Source organism: Bos mutus, chromosome 18 (assembly GCF_027580195.1).
Source record: "Bos mutus isolate GX-2022 chromosome 18, NWIPB_WYAK_1.1, whole genome shotgun sequence".
NCBI lineage: Eukaryota > Metazoa > Chordata > Mammalia > Artiodactyla > Bovidae > Bos > Bos mutus.
This window is the reverse complement of record NC_091634.1, coordinates 61276274-61297892: the sequence shown is the minus strand read 5'-3', so window position 1 is coordinate 61297892 and position 21619 is coordinate 61276274. Positions and strand designations below refer to the sequence as shown.

General features: G+C 51.8%; 1 protein-coding gene across 1 annotated transcript in view; it reads left to right on the top strand.

Moving 5' to 3' along the window:
* The window catches only part of VSTM2B (V-set and transmembrane domain containing 2B), a 32398-nt gene extending 11858 nt beyond the window's left edge, over window positions 1–20540 (top strand). The window contains exons 5-6 of the mRNA XM_070386779.1: window positions 16703–16779; window positions 20355–20540. Of these exons, the coding sequence (XP_070242880.1) occupies window positions 16703–16779; window positions 20355–20540 (263 nt within the window). The remainder of the gene's footprint in view (window positions 1–16702; window positions 16780–20354) is intronic.
* Window positions 20541–21619: the final 1079 nt, after the last annotated feature.

Below are 21619 nucleotides of genomic sequence, written 5' to 3'. Positions count from 1 at the left end.
AAATGCCCTCAGACTGCAAATGGCTCAGCGAGGTGCTATTTTCGTCCTTTCTCCTTGCCATTTGGAGGGGGAGGAAAGGAAGTGGGGATAATGCCATGTCCTCATTCTTCCCTGGCTGCAGCTATTTTGCATGAGTCAGGAGCAAGGTGAGCAAGGACAGGTTCAGTATGGTTCCTCGCGTCCCACCTGCTCACATCTGGGCACCTGGCCCCGAGTGATGGTCAGGCAGCCGAACAGTCTCCAGGGCTGACCTGGACTGGAGAGGGGGTGCCAGTGCCCTCCTCACTGAGACTCTCACCACGCGAGGTAGAGCCGCGTGTGCAGGGGTGGGCGTGTGGGTGATGGGTCAGGCCTCTGCTGCAGGTGTGGGCCTACACGGTCTCCCATGCACTCTGGCACTCTGGCTTTTGTGTTGGTACCTGCTTGGATGCATTCTCTGATGACTGCTTGGCACCGAGGGACCCACGGGGAGAGGGTGGGATGAAGAGCGGGCTATATGCAGAACCAGGAGGCCAGGACCCCTTCAGGCCCACATGAGCCTCCCTCCCACCGGGCACTGCAGGCTTACCCTGAAGGAGGTCTGCCCGCCTTTACCGGATGAATACAGGCAAAGATCCAGAGCCCCGCCCTCTCTGCCCCCTGGCCCCTGCCCATCGGCTCTCCTTGAAGAAATCTTGGTTTTCTCTAAGCCAGGAAAGCCCAGCTGCAATGTCAGATCCTTACAGCAACTCATTACAGTTGATTCTCACACGAATGCCGCTTAGCGCAGAGGAAGGATCTTTAATAAACCCCCGGGGAGACGGACCTGACATGGTTCCGTGGCTTATTCTGAGCTGGAGCTGCAGTGGGGGCTCCTAGCTAACTGTGTCTGGTCTGATGGAGGGTGGCCACTGCCCCGGGCATCTGATAGACCCAGCCCCTGCTTTAGGGAGAAGCTGATTGCCCAACAGTGCTGGCCAGAGAAGCAGGTGCTTGAGAATGACTCAGGGCTCATAAAGGGTACGACCGGGGTGGGCTGGTAGTGGGGGATCACTCCACAGAGGGAAGGACGGTTCTCTGACCCTGCATCTCAAGGGGCCTTATCCATCCTGAGCACCCAAGAGGGCCCCGCTGCTGTCTTGGGCCCCCACATTTCCCTCGTGTCCTGGGACTGATGCCCTGGGCAGGCAGGCAGAGTTCATTCTCACGTCTTTGTCCCCAGCACCCCACACTCACATTCCCTGGGCCTGGCACTAATTTGCTCATTCATTCATTTACTTGTACGTTCAGAAAACATCCATTGAGCATCTTATGTGCAAGATCTGTGCTAGGCACTGAGAGCACATGTGAACAAGATCAACAGTGTCCTAGGAGTCTGAAGAGAGGGACATGGCATGACTATTGATCAGTCACACAGCAAGGAGGAATCTGCAGCCATTGCTGGCACTCTAAATGAAGGACCCATGGGCTATGGCCCAGTCAGGAAAGGGCCCCTGACGGGACAACAGTTAAGCCATAAGCTGGGTGATAATTAAGAGTGGGCTTGAGAACGAGAGAGAGTAGGGCCTTCCAAGAAGAGGGGCAGCATGTGCAAAGATCCTCTGGCAAGAGGGAGCAGCGGGGTACAAAGGCCTGACAGAGAGTTAGTGTGTCTAGGGCACAGAGAGCAAGAAGAGGCACAGGGGAATTAAGTGAAGAGGAGTTCAGGTCATACCCCAGGGAGGCTTTGGCTCTTGGCCATGGATGGGAACAAGTGGCTGGCAGGGCGTGATGCTTTCTGAAATAACATCCTGGCTGCAGCTGTGGAGGCTGGAGAGGTAGGAGCAGAGTGGATATGGGGAGACCACTTCAGAGCCAGTAATCCAGCCAAGAGGTGACAGGGCCAGGACTAAAGGTTTGCATGGATGAGGGACAGGATGGATGGAGAGATGAACTGGAAAACAAATGTCTGATGAATGAGTGAGGGAAAGATGTGTGACTGGATGACAGAGGTTGGGGGGAGTGAAAGGAAGGATGAAGGGACATGTGGCTGGCTGGAAGGAATGTGTGGGAAAAGGCTAAGACTGAGCGGCTGGATGGGAGACGGGGACAGAAAGAAGGATGAGTAGATACTTATCCTTGGATGAGTATCTTGTTTCATCGTATGGATGAAACACGAATGCAAGATGGGCCCAGCAGGAGGAGTGGGGCTGGAAGAGGAGACATGCCTGGGGTCAGGATTCTCCACACCTGACCTCTGCACACCCAGGCCACATCCTCCAGGAAGGGGAGGCCAAAGGGAGAAAGGTCCCAGGTGGTGGTGTGGACCAGTTTTTCATGCCAGGTCATGCCTCTGCCTGCCGGCCCTGGGCCACAGAGAGGACAGGCAGAGCAAGGGGACACAGCCAATTCCCAGCCTGCCCCAGCTCCCTTAACCCCTCAGCCTGCAGAAGGCACCTCTGTCCCTTGCTGTGAGGGGCAGGAGCAGACACTGGGCATTCTGGAGGATGCAGCCTGGCAAAGACTTGATGATGACTGTCCATGTAAAAGTTAAATATATTTTTTCAAGCATTTAAAAAGTCACATCTCCAGGTAGGCAGATGAGTAGCTGCATTTGCATTAAAAACTAATGTAACAAAAATACACAAGGCAATAATTCATAATGCAGTCTATTCTACAGAGTCATCTTTTAATGCGTGACATATCCTGGGCAGCTCCTCTGTGCTAATTTTATTTAATGAGCACATGTTATAGAATTTTCAGAGCACTGTCCCTGGGCAATTAAAATGCGTGAACCTTTTCAGTCCAATTGTGTTCCTGAAGAAAAGTCCTCAGTGTGAAAAAGAAAGAAATGTCCAGGTGTTGCCAAGGTGGACTCTAGAGAAAGTTGCTGCTGTTGTGTTCTGCTGTGCTGGCCTTGGGGACCTGCAGCCCTTCTCCCCTGGCCCTGGGCCTCAGGCTGTCAGTCCTGCTTTTTCTTGGCCATGCCCAGCTCTCAGGCCTGGACCCACACTGTGAGAAGCCCTCCTTGAGCAGGCACTGATTGAGTGCCCACTGTTTGCCTGACCTGGTTAATCTGGGCACACTCTGCACTGAGAGACATAAATGCTATGCAGGGGACCAGTGGGAGCTAAAGCAGGCTGCAGTGCCTCAAAGAGAAGCAGGGACCACCCCTTGAAGCACTGACAGGTCTCCCCTTCCTCATCTGTGTACTGGGCACACCAGCATTCTGGCATCTCCAACTCTGTGAGTTTTAGGTCTGGAAGGGGCCATAAAGAGTCCCTAATGAGTGGTTCCCAAACTTTGTTCCTTGGAGCCCCGGGCTTCCCAGCCCTGCCTCTAGCCACAAACAAAGCAGTTTTCCTTCTAATCTTTTTTTTCTTTTGGGGGAGGTGGGGGTTGTTGGGGGTGTGGGGAGAAGAGTGACTTTTTTTTTGGCCACAATGCTGGGCATGTGGAATCCTAGTTCTCCAGCCAGGGATCAAACCCATGTGCTCTGCATTTGAAGTGCAGGGTCTTAACCACTGGACCATCAGGGAAATTCTCCCTCTAATGGTTTTAAATATTGAGGTTCCACGCAGCAATTAGCTTGAAAAAGGAGGTCTACTGCTTTAAAAGATTTTAAAACTGATTTAGCCTATGGTCCGTCTGACAGAATGTGGTCCACTGGAGAAGGAAATGGCAAGCCACTTCAGTATTCTTGCCTTGAGAACCCCATGAACAGTCAAAAGGCAATATGATAGGATACTGAAAGAGGAACTCCCCAGGTCAGTAGGTGCCCAATATGCTACTGGAGATCAGTGGAGAAATAACTCCAGAAAGAATGAAGGGATGGAGCCAAAGCAAAAACAATACCCAGTTTGTGGATGTGACTGGTGATAAAGCAAGGTCCGATGCTGTAAAGAGCAATATTGCATAGGAACCTAGAATGTCAGGTCCATGAATCAAGGCAAATTGGAAGTGGTCAAACAGGAGATGGCAAGAGTGAATGTCAACATTCTAGGAATCAGGAACTAAAATGGACTGGAATGGGTGAATTTAACTCAGATGACCATTATAACTACTACTGTGGGCAGGAATCCCTTAGAAGAAATGGACTAGCCATGATGGTCAACAAAAGAGTCTGAAATGCAGTACTTGGATGCAATCTCAAAAATGACAGAATGATCTCTAGTCATTTCCAAGGCAAACCATTCAGTATCACAGTAATCCAAGTCTATGCCCCAACCAGTAACGCTGAAGAAGCTGAAGTTGAACGGTTCTTGAAGACCTACAAGACCTTTTACAACTAACACCCAAAAAAGATGTCCTTTTCATTATAGGGGACTGGAATGCAAAAGTACGAAGTCAAGAAACACCTGGAGTAACAGGCAAATTTGGTCTTGGAATACGGAATGAAGCAGGGCAAAAGCTAATAGAGTTTTGCCAAGAGAACGCACTGGTCATAGCAAACACCCTCTTCCAACAACACAAGAGAAGACTCTATACATGGACATCACCAGATGGTCAACACCGAAATCAGATTGATTACATTCTCTGCAGCCAAAGATGGAGAAGCTCTATACAGTCAGCAAAAACAAGACCAGGAGCTGACTGTGGCTCAGGTCATGAACTCCTTATTGCCAAATTCAGACTGAAATTGAAGAAAGTAGGAAAAACCACTAGACGTATGACCTAAATCAAATCCCTTATGATTATACAGAGGAAGTGAGAAATAGATTTAAGGGCCTAGATCTGATAGATAGAGTGCCTGATGAACTACGGACTAAGGTTCGTGACATTGTACAGGAGACGGGGATCAAGACCACCCCCATAGAAAAGAAATGCGAAGGGCAAAATGGCTGTCTAGGGAGGCCTTACAAATAGCTGTGAAAAGAAGAGAAGCGAAAAGCAAAGGAGAAAAGGAAAGATATAAGCATCTGAATGCAGAGTTCCAAAGAATAGGAAGAAGAGATAAGAAAGCCTTCCTCAGCGATCAATGCAAAGAAATAGAGGAAAACAACAGAATGGGAAAGACTAGAGATCTCTTCAAGAAAATTAGAGATACCAAGGGAACATTTCATGCAAAGATGGGCTCGATAAAGGACAGAAATGATATGGACCTAACAGAAGCAAAAGATATTAAGAAGAGATGGCAAGAATACACAGAAGAACTGTACAAAGAAGATCTTCACGACCCAGATAATCACGATGGTGTGATCACTCACCTAGAGCCAGACATCCTGGAATGTGAAGTCAAGTGGGCCTTGGAAAGCATCACTACGAACAAAGCTAGTGGAGGTGATGGAATTCCAGTTGAGCTATTTCAAATCCTGAAAGATGATGCTGTGAAAGTACTGCACTCAATATGCCAGCAAATTTGGAAAACTCAGCAGTGGCCACAGGCCTGGAAAAGGTCAGTTTTCATTCCAATCTCAAAGAAAGGCAGTGCCAAAGAATGCTCAAACTACCGCACAATTGCACTCATCTCACACGCTAGTAAAATAATGCTCAAAATTCTTCAAGCCAGGCTTCATCAATACGTGAACCATGAACTTCCAGATGTTCAAGCTGGTTTTAGAAAAGGCAGAGGAACCAGAGATCAAATTGCCAACATCCACTGGATCATGGAAAAAGCAAGAGAGTTCCAGAAAAGCATCTATTTCTGCTTTATTGACTATGCCAAAGCCTTTGACTGTGTGGATCACAATAAACTGTGGAAAATTCTGAAAGAGATGGGAATACCAGACCACCTGACCTGCCTCTTGAGAAATCTGTATGCAGGCCAGGAAGCAACAGTTAGAACTGGACATGGAACAACAGACTGGTTCCAAATAGGAAAAGGAGTTCATCAAGGCTGTATATTGTCACCCTACTTATTTAACTTGCATGCAGAGTGCATCATGAGAAACGCTGGGCTGGAAGAAGCACAAGCTGGAATCAAAATTGCCGGGAGAAATATCAATAACCTCAGATATGCAGATGACACCACCCTTATGGCAGAAAGTGAAGAGGAACTCAAAAGCCTCTTGATGAAGGTGAAAGAGGTGAGTGAAAAAGTTGGCTTAAAGCTCAGCATTCAGAAAACTAAGATCATGGCATCCGGTCCCATCACTTCATGGGAAATAGATGGGGAAACAGTGGAAACAGTGTCAGACTTTATTTTGGGGGGCTCCAAAATCACTGCAAATGGTGATTGGAGCCATGAAATTAAAAGACGCTTGCTCCTTGGAAGGAAAGTTATGACCAACCTAGATAGCATATTCAAAAATAGAGACATTACTTTGCCAACAAAGGTCCGTCTAGTCAAGGCTGTGGTTTTTCCAGCGGTCATGTATGGATGTGAGAGATGGACTGTGAAGAAGGCTGAGTGCTGAAGAATTGATGCTTTTGAATTGTGGTGTTGGAGAAGACTCTTGAGAGTCTCCTTGGAGTGCAAGGAGATCCAACCAGTCCATTCTGAAGGAGATCAGCCCTGGGATTTCTTTGGAAGGACTGATGCTAAAGCTGAAACTCCAGTGCTTTGGTCACCTCATGCGAAGAGTTGACTTATTGGAAAAGACTCTGATGCTGGGAGGGATTGGGGGCAGGAGGAGAAGGGGACGACAGAGGATGAGATGGCTGGATGGCATCACCGACTCAATGGACATGAGTCTGAGTGAACTCCCGGAGTTGGTGATGCACAGGGAGGTCTGGCGTGCTGCAGTTCATGGGGTCGCAAAGAGTTGGACACGACTGAGCAACTGAACTGAACTGATATATATATATATATATATATATATATATATATAGTTATTTAGTCACTAAGTGGCGTTAGCTCTCAAACCCCATGGACTGGGGCCCACCAGGCTCCTCTGTCCATGGGATCTCCCAGGCAAGAACACCGGAGTGCGTTGCTATTTCCGTCTCCATTTCTCCAGGGGATCTTCCTGGCCCAGTGATTAAACCCACGTCTCCTGCATCTCCTGCATAAGCAGGTGGACTCTTTTCCACTGGGCCACCAGGGAAGCTCATATACTCATGTGTGTGTGTATGTGTGTATGTGTGTGTGTGTGCATGTATATATATATAAATTATACAAAATACTGTTGCTGTTCAGTCACTAGTCATGGCCAACTCTTTGTGACCCTATGCACTGCAGCACACCAGGTTTCCCTGTCCTCCACTATGTCCTGGAGTTTGCTCAAGTTCATGTCTATTGAGTCAGTGATGCTACCTAACTGTCTCATCCAAAATATACAAATTATACAAATACACTTATATATATACATGTACATATATATATATTTATATATAATTTTTCCCTAGGGGAAAAATTTGAAGTGGTTTACAAAGCTGCACGTGGCATAACAGAGTGAAAATAATTTAATGACAAAACTGGAATAAAGGGAAAATGAAGGTGAAGTTAATTTGGATAAAGGTAGAAAAGAGCTGTGTTCACACAGTCTTGGGCAGGTGAAAAGGTCAGGTAGCGTATGTAGTTGAAGACACAGCTTGTGTTTAAGTTGACAGACAGGAAGCAGCTGGCCAATGCCTCGTGCATCACGCCTGCTTAGACCGCTGGGGGCCTCTAAGAACAACTTCCACTCATTCATTCAACAAACACTTTGTGAGCACTGCAGGTGTGGGCAGGGTGCGAAGCGACTGTGGGTTTACCCACTGTCAGAGGAGACAGCAGTCAAAACGTAAGCCTCCGTGGCCGCTCAAACAGCGCAGCATAAACATGACTTGCTCTGGAGCCCGTGGGGCAACAGGCGCCTCCAGCCAGGCCAAGGAGGATGTGGTGTCTGAGGGACCCCGTGGAGGGAGGGGCAGGTGGTGGGTGAGAGGACATGGGTTGAGCTGTGTGGATGGATGCTGGACCCAGAGGAGTGCGGAGGGGTGTTGAGGAGGGGCCCAGGGAGGGCCAGCCTGCATGAAGCCTCTGGGGGCTGGGGCTGGGGTGGGGGAAGATGAGTAAAGTACTCATGCAAAGTGCATGTGCACAGAGCACTCTGGCCTCTGCTAGGTGGTTGCCTGGCTGTTGGGTTAGTGGACGTGGACAGGCCCGTCAGGAACACTGCACTGCCCACGTGGGCGCTGATGTGGCAAGAGACAGGGTTCAAGGACCAGGGCAGGGCTGGGCCTGGGGCAGGGGGTCCAGGGCAAGAAACAGGCAGATGGAAAGCTGTCTTGGAGGTCATGCTGTGGGCGTCTCTGGGCTGATCCACGGAGGGTGGGCAGGCTCCGGCAGAAGGGAACAGGAAGGGCTGTCTAATAGCAGGGGAGGGAGGGCCCCGTGGCTGCTGCGCGGCAGCTGGTCTGTCTGGAGCCTGGGGCAGTGGAGGCAGCGTGGACGCAGGTGAGACAGAACTTTCCCCCAGGGTGGGGTCAGGAAGGCATCCTGGACTGAATTCCAAAGTACTGGGCAGTGAACTAGAGAAAACACCTCTACCGCCTCGCAGCTGTTCGTACTTAGGCGCGTTACTTCACCTCTCCGTGGCCTACCTGTGTAAGAGCACCGCCGTTCCGCCTCCCAGAGTCTCCTGAGAGGATTAAAGGAGAGAATTCTCTTGGCACCACGAACAAAGAATCACAGGCCTGTTAGCACCCTGCAGCCTCAAAGTTTAAAGAATTTGAATGGGCGGGTAGGAAATCCTCCCCTGAAGACGAGGCCCGGTACTGAGGAGCTGGAAAGCTCCATCCGGCCTGGGAAGCACCCTGATCCTGTGGTCAGGGCTGCCCTTGGCCCTGCAGACAGCAGCCGCCGAACCAGAGGGAAAGGCCTGTTTACTGTTTTCATTAAGTGGAACCATTAAAGGGTCCTTTGGGGCAAGATTTCATTTCAAAAGAATTAAGGATCTGGAAAGGAGCTAGCAACAAAGTTGACCACATTAAAAACCCATTATAAATGTTAAAATACAAAAAAAAAAAAAATCTCATTCCCACGCACTCTCCTTTGGAAGCAGCCTGGGGCTGGGATCAAGCTGAGGTGCCAGTGCAGGGGAGCTCCTGAGCTTCGACCCTGAGAGTTGGTATGGTTAGGTGTGTGGACAGAAGCCAGATGGTCTGGGTTCATGGCCCAGAGTTGCCAATTATTTTAGAGTGGTCTTGGTAGGGCTGCTAGATTTTAGCAACTTAAAATATAGGACACCCAGTTAAATTTGAATTTCAGATAAACAATCAATAGCATTTTAGTGTAAGTATGTCCCATGCAGTATTAGAGATTAACATATATTATACTTTAAATTATCTGTTATTTATCTGAAATTCAAATTTAACTGGGCATCCTGTATTTTATCTGGCAACTCTAGGCTTTGGGCAAGTTACTTTACCTCTCTGGATCTCAGTTTCTCCATCTGTAAAATGGGGATAAAATAGTTACTCCCACAGTTAAGAGGATGGGGTTTTAAATAATGTACTTACTGTGGTACCTGGTCCCAGCAGGGCTCTGTCTTCTTGGGCCCTGGATGTGGATGGGGCCACTTGCTGGGGGAGGAGGGGAGGAGGCCAGGCCCAACCTTCTGGCACATGGGGTCCCACCATGGCTGGAGAGGCAGGATTCATAAAGAAGCCGTTTACGGGGCTGGGGGAGAAGGGGACACAGGCAAGGGCCACAAGAACAGACATTCATTTGTGCAAAGCCCTCTGTGCCTGGGTGCTCAGAGAAGACTTCCTGGAGGAGGTGGCACTTGTTCTAGGCTTGAGGTTCAGGTCAGACCTAGACAAAGGAATAGAAGTCAGTGGTTCTGCAGGGTGAGCCTGGAGTCCACTCGAGGGCTGGCAGAGAACAGTGGGTCGGAGTACAGGGCTGATAGCAAAAAAGCAGTGGGGCTGAGGTTGCTGGGGATATTACAGAGCAGCCCAGCTGTGGCACTGATGTGGTGGCGCTTTCTCCTGAAGGCAGAGGGAACCCATCAAAGTTTTTGCCCCTCAAGGAGGGTGAACCAGATGCGTTAGAAGGAGGGAGGCAGGCACAGGGTGGCGGTGGAGGCAGGAAGACGCTTTAAGAGGTCACCGCTGCACTGGGGCCCAGGCAGGGCACAGGGCGCCAAGAGGCATGGCTAAAACAGGCAGGGACACGCGTGTCTGCCCCACCCGTGGGCTTCCCTGGGGCGCAGCTGGTGAAGAACCCGCCCACAGTGCGGGAGACCCGGCTTCAACCCCTGGGTCAGGAAGATCCCCTGGAGGAGGGAAAGGCTACCCACTCCAGTATTCTGGCCTGGAGAACTCCATGGACTGAACTCTATGAACTGTATGGTCCATGGGGTCGCAAAGAGTCGGACACGACTGAGTGCCTTTCACTTCAGTACCCCCATTGAGCCTGGAGCACTCACAGTCCTCCCAGCCCAGACACGGAGGCTGCCCTGCGGACGTCACCTCCCGTGGACATGGACCCCCAGCAGGAGGACAGCTTGTGCTCACACCCAGGAGCCAGCTGCCCAAGGCTGGGGCAGGGCCAGCACAGGGCCGAGGCACCCACAGCTCGCCCTCCTCTTGCACCTCCTCAGTCCACACTTTCAGTTTCCTTTAAAGACCAAGGCCATTGGTCGCTCCTAGTTTTTGCCCTAGTTACCAGCACACATTAATTTTATGGCAGAAGTTAATTCTATCCAGTCCTGTTAGTGCTCGATTATTCCTTGCCGATTCCCTTTGAATAAATATCTGTGAAGAGGGTTTAATTAAAACATCAACAAGGGGAGCAGCCTCTTGAAAGGTGGTATCTTCCCACCCAGCTGTGGCTGGGCACAGCGTTCAGGGGAGGCCAGAGAGCCAAGGTAGGATGGGTGCAGGGGGCCATCAGGAAGCCAGGCATGTCAGGGTGAGGGGAGCCAGCCCCGCATGGTCACCCCAGGGTGTAGGAATGAAGGCGAGCTGACAGCCAGGCCTCCTGGATCCCGTACCAGAGCTTGCCCAGAGGTTGCAAACTCAGACCCCTACAGAGGGCCAAGCATGGGGGTGCAGATGAGCGAAGCAGGTTGAGGAGAGGGCTGACTCCAGGGCATCAGGGAGGAAACAGGCAGCCGCCAGGGCCCGGCCTGGGCTGAGCAGAGCAGTGAGCAGGAGATCCCTGCTGAGAAGACAGCGGCCAGTCATGCAGCTAGGTGGCTGGCAGGCCCAGAGCTGCTGGGTCGTGGGCCTTTCCAGTTCACATACCAATTTGTGCTTTTACGTAAAAGTCTCCCACAGTTTACCTGTTGGATTATAATTTACGATTTTTAGAGCTCTGCATGCACCAAGCCAGACCCTTTTGCATTCCAGACTGAATCCTCAAGTGGCAACTCAGTGCTTCTCCATCGCCCCAGGCTCTGTGACTGTGCGTGTGTCCCCCACAGATAACGGCACGGTGCCTGACCGTGGCCAAGATGACCAAGTGTTCTATTCCACAAGCCCCTGCAAATCTCCTTGTACCCTGCCCCAGGAAGCTCCTAGAGGAAGCCTTCCTCTTTGTCTGGGCTCGGCCACCACCACACTCACGGTCAGGGCCAGTGATGGGAACGAGGGTAAGAGCCAGTCTGTTCCCAGCTGCCCCAGACAGACAGGCCTCCGTCTCCACGGTAAGTGGATGTCCAAGTGCAGCCCACAAAGTCCAGCCGTGCCCAGACTCTTGCTGCTTGGGGGCTGGCCCCTTCTCTTATTCTCACATGGCAGCAAAGGGGAAAAGGAATAGAAGCGAACAGCCATGCTGAAAGAAACTGATCCAGGGCACTCCACTTGGTTTTCTAACATTTTCAGCCAAAAAGCCCCTATTCAAAAAACATGTTATGACAGCACAAAATGCCAAATGGATGTAAGTGGCCTTGCTCTGCTTGACACAGAGGAGGGCCCTGTCCTCCAGACCTCCATCACAGTCCTGATGTTAGGATACCCACGCTCACTGGTGGAGTGGATTTGTCCATGAGGCTGGACTAGTTCTCTTCTGCCTGTGCTCAGCATGGGAATATTCTAATGCAGCACTTGAGGGGGCAAAGGCCAGGCACTGAGGGGTCACCCACAGGGTGAACCTCCAACTTTGCTTAGGTCCCAAGAGCCAGAATCAGCCTGTTAGCCATTTTTGTGTGTAGAACCAGACCGCAAATGTATCTGAGTTTTCCTGACTCAAACCTGAAATAAATTTTTAGTTTTTAAGCTATAGACAAAACAAAACAAAATACAGCCTCTGAGCAGCACTGGCCTCTGAGGGCACCTTTGCAAACTCCTGACCCAAGCCAGCCCCTCGGCGGCAGCCCCCAGGCCAAGAGAAGAGACTGCAGTGGGGAGGGGAGAGGCTGCAGACACCAAACGATCCCAGACGTGTGGGCGGGGCGGGTGGCGGAGGGCGTGGTCGTCCTGGGCTCACAGATGAGCTGGGGAGCAGCCTACCAGTCCCGATGCCTGCAGAGGGGGGTGGTCCCCCCAGTGCCCCCATGCCTGTAGGAGTCCAGGCCAGAGTAGGGGTGTCCTCTGCATCCCGCTCCCAGGAACCAACTGTCAGGAACCTCTAGTGGGGGCAAAGTGAGGATCCCAGAGGGTGAGTGGAGCCCAGCCTCCTTCACTGCCATCATGAGGAGATAAATGGCCCCAGAGATTCCCTGTTGTTTTCTGATGTGGGCTTTGGAATTCTGCCATTGCTGGGTAAATAGAGAAGCAGGATTTTCCAGTGGAAGCTGCTGGAACTGGCACCTTCACTGTGCCTGTGGGTCCGGGTGCACCCACAGTGTTCTTTGGGAAATGGCTCTGGTGTGAGTCTTACCCCACTCGCCACCCAAATGATAAAAGTTAATATTCACAGAGCAGCTTTGATTTCTGTAAGAATGATTACCAAAACAGTGCTATCTGTTTAATACAAAGAGTGAATCAGCTACTATTCCATCAGATGCTTCCCTCACCTCTCAAGCAGCCTAATTTTCCCGCTTAACCACAACATCAACTTCTGCGTGCTGCAGAGCTCTTCCTGGCCCTCCTTAGGAAAGGAGGAAATAGACTGTTAGCAACCAGTCATCACAGCAGCCTGCATGTTCTTGGGAACATCGACCTCTCCATGGCGCATGGTACAGGAGGCCAGGATAGGAGGTCCTGCCTCGGCTGAGCCAGAGGCACTCTCCTGGTCCTTGCTCTGGAGGGTCGGGTGAGCCCTGGACAGCGCAGACAGTCCTGCCTCGCTCCAGGAAACGGTGAGGACATGCACTAAGGCAGCAGATGCTGGAGCAGGGGCGGGTGGGGAGCTAGGTGCTAGACAACTGCCCACGCTCCACCACTGGACAGCGGTGGGGAGGGGACGGGGCTGCCAGACCCCTGAACTCTGACCCGTCCTGTTGTGAAGGCCCCTCTGCCTCCAGGAGCAGCCCAGAAGCCCGTCTTCCCTAGTCAACTCTGGCTCATCTGAGTATCTTGTGAGGGATATAGCAAGAGGTTCCAAAACCCAAGTCCTCCACCCCTCAGAGACCCAGGGGCGTCTGTCTGTCTTGAACACAAATGCTTGGGAAGATAGTTATTCTGTCTGTTTATTCCATCTTGGAAAATGTTTCTCTCATTTTGAGGAGGACAGCCCTCAAAATTGGTTCTTCTCCAACACTTTTCAGAAAAGTAATTATGTTGTCCTTTTCATTAACATTTTATTCACATGGCTCTTACTCTGTTTGAGGCACTGGTTTTTTACATGATTGTATCTATCAGTGAGCTTCTGACGCTGTATCATGGTGACTTGGATGTGGCGGGCAGCCATCTATTTAGGTCATGGTTCTCTGGGTCAGTGGGTATTTCTCCTGCTGGTGTCTGTCAGCTTCTTCATGCACCTGTGGTCATCTGCCCTTTTATTTGGGGCCAGCTGGTCTAGAGGGACCTCAGCTGAGACATCTCCTGGCTCTTAACCTGCAGCAGGCCAGCCCAGTCTTCTCTCATGGCAGTGGGTTCCAAGAGCCACAGAGAAAGGCAAGCCCCGGTGCACTTTTCAAGCTGTTGCTTGCTTCACGCTTGATAATGTTCATTGGCCAAAGCAAGTCCTGTGGCCAGCCTCGTCAGTGTGTGAGGGCACCATCACAGAAGGTGAGGGAGGAGGGGCATTTGTAGCCGTTTCTGCAACCTACCACTGTCATCTTGCTTAGTCTGGACCCAGCCTGGGGAGCCGTGCCCTGCACATACTCATTTCATGGCGCCATGTGTGTGCAATCCACATTTTACGGAGTGTGCCCCAGGACCCAGAGAGGTAAAGGATGTTGCACGGGTCCCACAGCAACCTGGCCAGAAGCTGTCCTGGTTCCAGCCCACTACCCCATCCCACCTCCTCAGGTCCCGTCCATGGCAGTGCAGGGTCAGGGAGACGAAAACATGCCACCCAGGAGCCAAACCCGGCTCCCCCGACGCAGACATCCTCAAGCAGAGACACGGACGACCCTGGTGCCTGCCTTCCCCGGGCACTGGCCTCCGGGAGACCCTCCGCTCCACAGCCCCTGTTGCCCGCAGCCCCTGTTGCCCGCTGCCCGGCCCTGGCCCGCTCCGCAGCCCCTGTTGCCCCCCACCTGGCCCTGTCCCGCTCCGCAGCCCCTGTTGCCCGCTGCCCGGCCCTGTCCCGCCCCACAGCCCCTGTTGCCCCCCGCCTGGCCCTGACCTGCTCCACAGCCCCTATTGCCCGCCGCCTGGCCCTGGCCCGCTCTGCAACCCTTGTTGCCTGCCACTTAGCCCAGCACAGGAGCAGGGTGGTTGTTTCAGTTCAGGGTTGTTTCAAAGTCTGCAATTTTACAACTTTTAAGCATGAGAAGGTGAGACTGCAATAGTGGAAAAGACAAAGTCGACAGTATTCGGAGGCAAATTAACATTTCTTCTCCAGTCTCCTGTGCCCACAGTTCTGCAGTGTTCACCCCGCCTGGCTTGCATTTGCTGTGCCTCCTGGCCCAGCGTGCCTTGAGGATCTGGATGTGTCCTTCTGCACACTCACATCTGCTTTTAAGTGCCTCGCACACTTGTTTCTGTCTTGCCTGCACGGGCCTGAGTGTCAGGGTTTGCAGGAGCAGAAAGATCTGCACCAGGAGATGGGGAGGCCAGTGGGGCTGGGCTGGCCACATGAGCCCCGTGGGCCCAGGAGCCAGTGCCCTGCTGGTCACCCCTATTTCCACACCTCCGAGCCTCAGTGAGTGCACCCAGGCATCTGGGCTTCCATCAGCTGGTCTGTTACCACATCCACCCTTGTCCTTCCCAGAGACACACGGCCGTGAGGAGCAGCAGAGTAAGACCCAAGCCTTTAAGTGACCGCACCGTGGTCCTCCCTATGACAGGGGGCAAGAGGGTTTGTCAACTTGGGTGAAGCTGCAGAGGAGGGCCGGGAGTGGTGACGACGTGAAAACAGTACCGCAAGGGAAGGTCGCCCGTTAGGGCCCTCCTGTCCTTGTGCTTCTCGGTGGGGGCTCAGGGCTGGGTTCAGAAACGCCGACCTTGGATAGGACGGGCACAGCAGATGGCCTCTGCCCTCTTTTCCTTCAGATCTCCCAACACAGCCCTCGTTTCCTAAAATGAACAGATGGAATCCTGGCATCTCCAGCCAGAATGGCCCTGGATCATTTGTCCAAGCCCCTCCTCGTACAGAGGGGAGACTGGGGCCCAGGTCACAAGAATGAGGGAAACACCTTGGACAAGAAAGACAAAAAGCTCTTCCCCCTGGAGTGGGGAAGAAGTCAGGGGCTGAAGCCCGGGCTTGTCAGGGAAGCCACAAACCCAGCCAGGCTGGCGGCAGCTCCTGCAAGCAGCCGGGTGGAGGGGCCGCGGCCTCTGTGCATGTCCGCGGGCCAGGAAGGGCCTCCTGCACCTCCCATCAGGGTACAGGGCTCCAGCCCAGCTGGCTAGGCGGGGCGAAGGGAGGAGAGGTTTCCATAAGGTGCAGATAGGCAGGGTGTGGCTGGAAACTGCTCCATGGACGCAGCCCGATTCTTTGCAAGTTGATAGTGACGTCCACATGGTTCGGGCAGGACCTGGGGCATCCATGGTGCCTCTACATTGGCTCCTCTTAATATAACCTGGAGGGAGCATCCCACCCCCTGGTGAGAAGCCTGGGGTTCGTGGGTGGGCTTTTGCCGAGTTGCACAGGAGGCCTCCCAAACAGATGAAGAGCTGATGACTGACAGATGGGGAGCTGGGCAGGCAGCCCAGGTGAGGAGGGTGAAGGCAGTATGTCACGGTCCCAGTAGTGGGCCAGAGGCTTGGGTTAGAGCTCACATGGAAGACACAGATGGGGGTGACCTCCCATCAGGATAGTGCAAGGGTCACTCCTGGGGGGCCCTAGCCCTCTGACCTCCACCAAACAGTGATTGCTGAGTGCCCCACTTTGACCCCAGGGGCTGGACTGACGGTTTGTGGAAAGAAGACTCACACATTCAGGATGCCTCAGGCAGGGTGTCTGTGAATGCAGAACTGTGCGGTTCAGGCAGGAGCTGGGGGGGATGGAGTTGTGTGCGATCAGGGAGTCTCTCTGGAGGAGCGGGCAGCTGGGCCTTAAGCACCAAGGGCACTTTGCAGTGTAGTCCTGGCGGCAGGAGTGGAGAGGGAGCACAGTCTTCTTATTCAACTAAAATAATGCCTGGACTCGGGATGTGCTGTCTAGCACACACCCTTCAGGCAGGGGGGCCCCGTGTCTGGACCACGAATGGGCTCCTGTGCAGTTGGTAAAGAGGAAGCCACCGCAGAGCAGCCGTGTCTGGCTGGGTACCAGCTGGGCACTCAGAGCGACAGCCCTCCGGGGGGGGTCTCATCCGCCCCCCACCCCCTCACCCCACCTGCTCCCAGGAGATAACCCTGCCCATTCTCTCGTCCCCTGCAGGCACCGGCCCAAACTACACCACAGACCCGCTCCTGTCCCTGTGCCTGTTGGCCCTACATGAGTTCCTGCACCTGCTGGTGGGGCCCTGACAGACTCACCAGCCTGTGCTCCTAAGCGGCCTGCACGGCTGCCCAGTCCCTGGGTGAGGACCGCATCACCAGATGGACACAGACAGACTCAGAGACGCATGACCAAGTCCATGTGGAAAGCAAATAAACCATATTTTTGGGGGAAGTTACACAAATGTAGACAACCTAAAATAATGCATCTAGTTTCCAAATAGGATGGAGTTTGGACCGTGCAGTATGCATGGATGGGATCAATGATTTCTCTATTTTAATGTATTTTTCTTTTCAAACTTTTCTTCCAAGTCTTCATTTTGCACGAACTGTTGAGCAGTTATCTTTAGGATACTATGTAAAAATGTCAGGTCAAAGCCTTTTTGACAAAGCAAAATATTTTTAGTAGATTATTGTGTTTAGGAAATTTTTTAATTTACTTTTTTCTTTGGGGGGTTTTCTTTTTTATTAAATTATTTCTTTTGAGACATTTTGATTAAAAAAGATACATCTTATCATAATTAAAATTCACTGTCAATAATATTTATTTTTAAATAAAGATTGGAAACAAGGTCAGACACTCGTTTATAAACTGTACTGTATATTGCTGAATAACAGTTGAATAAAAAACAACTTTGAAATAACCTTTCTACAGACATGTATGAATTTAAGCCGTGGTGCCCCGAGCAGCCCAAATGCCGAGTGCTGTGCCCTCCTGGTCTCTGCTGCCAGCTGCACTGGTGGCTGGCTGCAGCCCAGGGCTCCCGGCCAAGGCCACACTGGGCAGAACAGAGTGCTTGCCCAGCCTCCGCCAGGGACAGGGAACTTTGCGGACTGCGCCCCCAGTCCTGGTCCTCAAGGAAAGGAATTATTGGAAAGAGCTGTGATATAAATCAAGAGCCATTCTTTCCCTTCCGGCTTAACTACCTGTCAATGCATTTGCCCAGTTAGAGATTATGCGTCCAGACATGATTACTGTGGCTGGAGTCACTGCTAGTTTGAGGAGAGAATTTGGGGAGAGAGTGCGGCATTCCACACTCTTTGTTCATGCATCCAGAGATTGTGCTGAGCCTCCGAAATGTGTGTGTTCAGGGCAGGTTGAACGTGAACGTCGCTCAGTTGTGTCCAGCTCTTTGCGACCCCATGGACTATACAGTCCGTGGAATTCTCCAGGACAGAATCCTGGAGTGGGTAGCCTTTCCCTTCTGCAGGGGAGCTTCCCAACCCAGGGATCAGACCCAGGTCTCCCATATTGCAGGTCGATTCTTTACCAGCTGAGCCACAAGGGAAGGAGGTTACACGTCTCAAAGAAATAGGCACTGGGGGGTGTTACTCTTCATTCCATGACAAGATCGCACTAAATTGCCAGATCCCATGGATTCGTTTAAAATCTAGCCAGTTTTTAAACAAACGTGCTTGTCACTGATGTTGCTCACCAGACATTATTACTTCTTCACTTGCTGGCACCCTGTGGCAGTTGGGGCCGTCTTACCTGCTCTGGCCACTGAGTTGAGAACAGAGGCATATATGATTTCCAGTCCCAGACACTGGATCACTAATGCAAGAAGCATTCCTTTCCCCCTAGGACAACTGGCGACTTTCAAGGTGATAAACACTCTGCCAGCCTGTCCCAACTTTCTACGATGGGCAGAGCCCCCTCTGCAGGCCAGCTTTGGAAATGCAGCACGATGAGGGATTGGCCTTTACGGTTTCAGGCCACTGAGCTTTGGAGTTGTTAGTTATTGCAGCATAATCCAGCCTATCCCTACAAATTCAGCAAGGTACTGCCATATTTATTTGAGAGGAAAGAGAAAGTAAAAGTTTTTTGGACAGTCCCACGTGTGCAGAGAGCCCCAGTGTGGAGCTGACAGACTGGGATACCTGTGAGAAGACGACCTTGAGCCAGGTGTTTTTAGTGGCTACATAAAGCTGTTTCACATTTCATTTACGTTGACCAGCACCAATCAAGTTGTACGTTTAATCATTTTGTCTGGTGGACAGTGATTCTGTCCAGAAGGATCATCTCTGTTTATAGTTAACTCAATACTGCACTGGGCTGTCATGTTAAATACAGGCGTCTGTGCTTGAAAGGAAAAAGGGACTTCCTGGATGGTGGGCTGAATGGAAACAATGGGACAGTGACGGGCTGAGGTTGTGCCAGATCACTCCAGGGGCCAGGAGCCAGGGAGCCATCTTCCATCGCCAAAACCAGACCCCTCTGCACACGTGCAGTCAGCCAGGTCCCTGCCCGGAAGCGACGGGCCCTGCGTGTGGGGTGCGTGTGGGGAAGAGGAGGCAGGTGTGTTTGGCGAACTGTTCCCATGGGCTGCCCCTTTTCAGCACTGAGGCAGCACCTTGCACCCAGAGGAACAAGCCCTCAAGTCTCTCCCTGGAGATCACGGTCTCCTGGGAAGGAAGTCACGGATGAACCTTAGCAATTTCCCTGAAGTGGGAGCCCCACTGCCTCCCACCAAGAGAGGCCAATGGAAGACTGGAGGAACCAGGGTCCGTAGGTGGCGGCAGCTAACCCCTCTGACCCCGGGACCCCCAAGGGCCAGCGTCCCTGCTGGTCAGCGCTCTGGACTCACAGGAGAAAGGGAAGCCAGCCCCTGCAGACCCACCGAGCAGGCTGATGGGATCTGGGTACATGCTCTCTGGCGTCCTTTATGCCACCCTCCTAGACAAGGACCAAGAATGAGTCGTTTGCATTGAATATTATGGGATGCATACAAACCGGGAGGGCTAAGCACCCACCAAAAAGAGAAAACGTGGGACTGGACTCAACCCAAACCACCTTTTCCTTTGGTTTTGGTACCAGCCCGGGCAGACGGGTCCAAGGACAAGACAACTTATTTCAATTTGGGGAGAACACACTGTGGGTGATTCAGGAGCTCTGGCCCCAGCCTGTGACAACTACCCGCTCTGCTTGGAGGGACTGGGGAAGGGACGGTCAGCATGGCGACCAGCACCAAAATGAGGGCACAGAGCCAGGGGGGAAGAGGAGGGAGATGACGGCGGGCAACCTGCACCTTAGCCAGAGGTGGAGCGAGAGGGGGAGTGTGCAGGGCGGGGGGGGGCCAGGTATGTGGGGAGCCGCCCCTGCACCCCAGCTGTGATAAGGGGCTGGCACCTCACGCTGCTGGTCCACCTGGGCCCTCAGGCAGCACCTCGGGGCACAGCCTGGGGGAAGGACAGGAACCCCCGTGTGTGACAGGAGTGGATGTGACCGGGGCCAGTGCACTCCCAGTTTTGTTTCCATCTCCACCACACAGTCTCAGTTACCGCTCTGAGTCAGAAGGAGCGCTCGGTCTGATTGATCCTAGACCGGCCTCGGTGGTATACCAGATGAGCCATCTGTGAGCTGTGCTTGCAGCCAAGGGGCTTCTCCCACAGGGCAGGGGCACCCGTTTTTACCCAGTTTTGCCTTGCTTTCCCATAGAGGCCCCTCTCTCCATCAGACATCAGCAGCCATCCTGTCAGGGTTCAGAGGGCACAACCCCTTCATTCCCCGGATAACGAGTGGCAGGCGGCCCGGTTCCTCTGCCCCTGTGTGCGTGTCTGCTTAGCAGTCTGCCCTCTAACTCTCCTCCCAGGTGGGGGCGGGAAAGGACGCAGAGGGGCTGGGCGCCAATTCAACCGACCTGCACAGTGACGCTGCCGGCCCGAAGAGCCCCTGCCCTCCTCAGCCCGGAGGAGACCTTACCTCCTCCTTGGGACCCCAGGAACCCTACGATGCATGGAAGGACTCGCCCTATTTTGTGGCTGCAGACACCACATGAGCTAAAGTCTGGAAACAACGTTGGCAGTGACCCCTTTTAAATGACAAAGACCCATGTAGCACTAAAAATACATTTCAAGTCAAAAAACATGACTTCACATCACGTCTAATCTACCAGCAACTAAGAAAAATACAACAAAAATCAGATTTGCTCCCTGCATCTGATTTTTTTAAGGGGGAAGTGATAAGTAATAATTTTTACTATATAATAAGTGATTCAGTAAGTGATAAGTGATAATATAAGTGATAAGTAATACTCTTAGAAAATATAGATATCTTTTAGATTTTGAAATCAGGGAGGACTTCTTAAATAAGACACCAAAAGTGGTCACTATAAAAGAAAAGATGGATGATTTTGACTGGATTATAATTAAGATCATTTATCAAAAGACACCATAAAGAAAGTGGAAAGAATCCATAAAATACAACTAACAAAGGATTAGAATCAAGTATGTATAAACAACTCCTGGAAATCAGTAGGAAAACCACAAATAATACAATGGGAAATTAGACAAGAGACATGAACCACCATATCACGGAAGAGAAAATATGTCCAGAAAATACATAAGGTATTCAGCCTCAAAGCGATAAGAGTACTATAAATCAAAGCCACAACGATTATACCCACTCAAGTGCGTGTGTGCAAGCTCAGCTGCGTCAGTCGTGTCCAAGTCTTAGCGACCCCACAGACTGTAGCCCGCCAGGCTCCTCTGTCCACGGGATTTCCCAGGCAAGACTACTGGAGTGGATGGTCATTTCTTTCTCCAGGGAATCTTCCCGACCCAGGGAGGAACACACATCTCCTGCGCTGCAGGTGGATTCCTGTACCACTGAGCCACCTAACTGCAGGAGGGTGAACTGGTCTAACATCACTGGAAAACACTTGGCACTAATTCTTAAAATCGAACATTCACATACATACCTTTTGACCCAGGAGTTCCACTTCATATCCCCAGGGGCGATATAAACACAAGTACACAGCAGTACCACTCACGTAACCTCGCAACAGGCAAGTCCCCAAGTCAAGACAACGGCTGAATCTGCTGTGGAACATGCTGATGGCACATTACACACGAGACA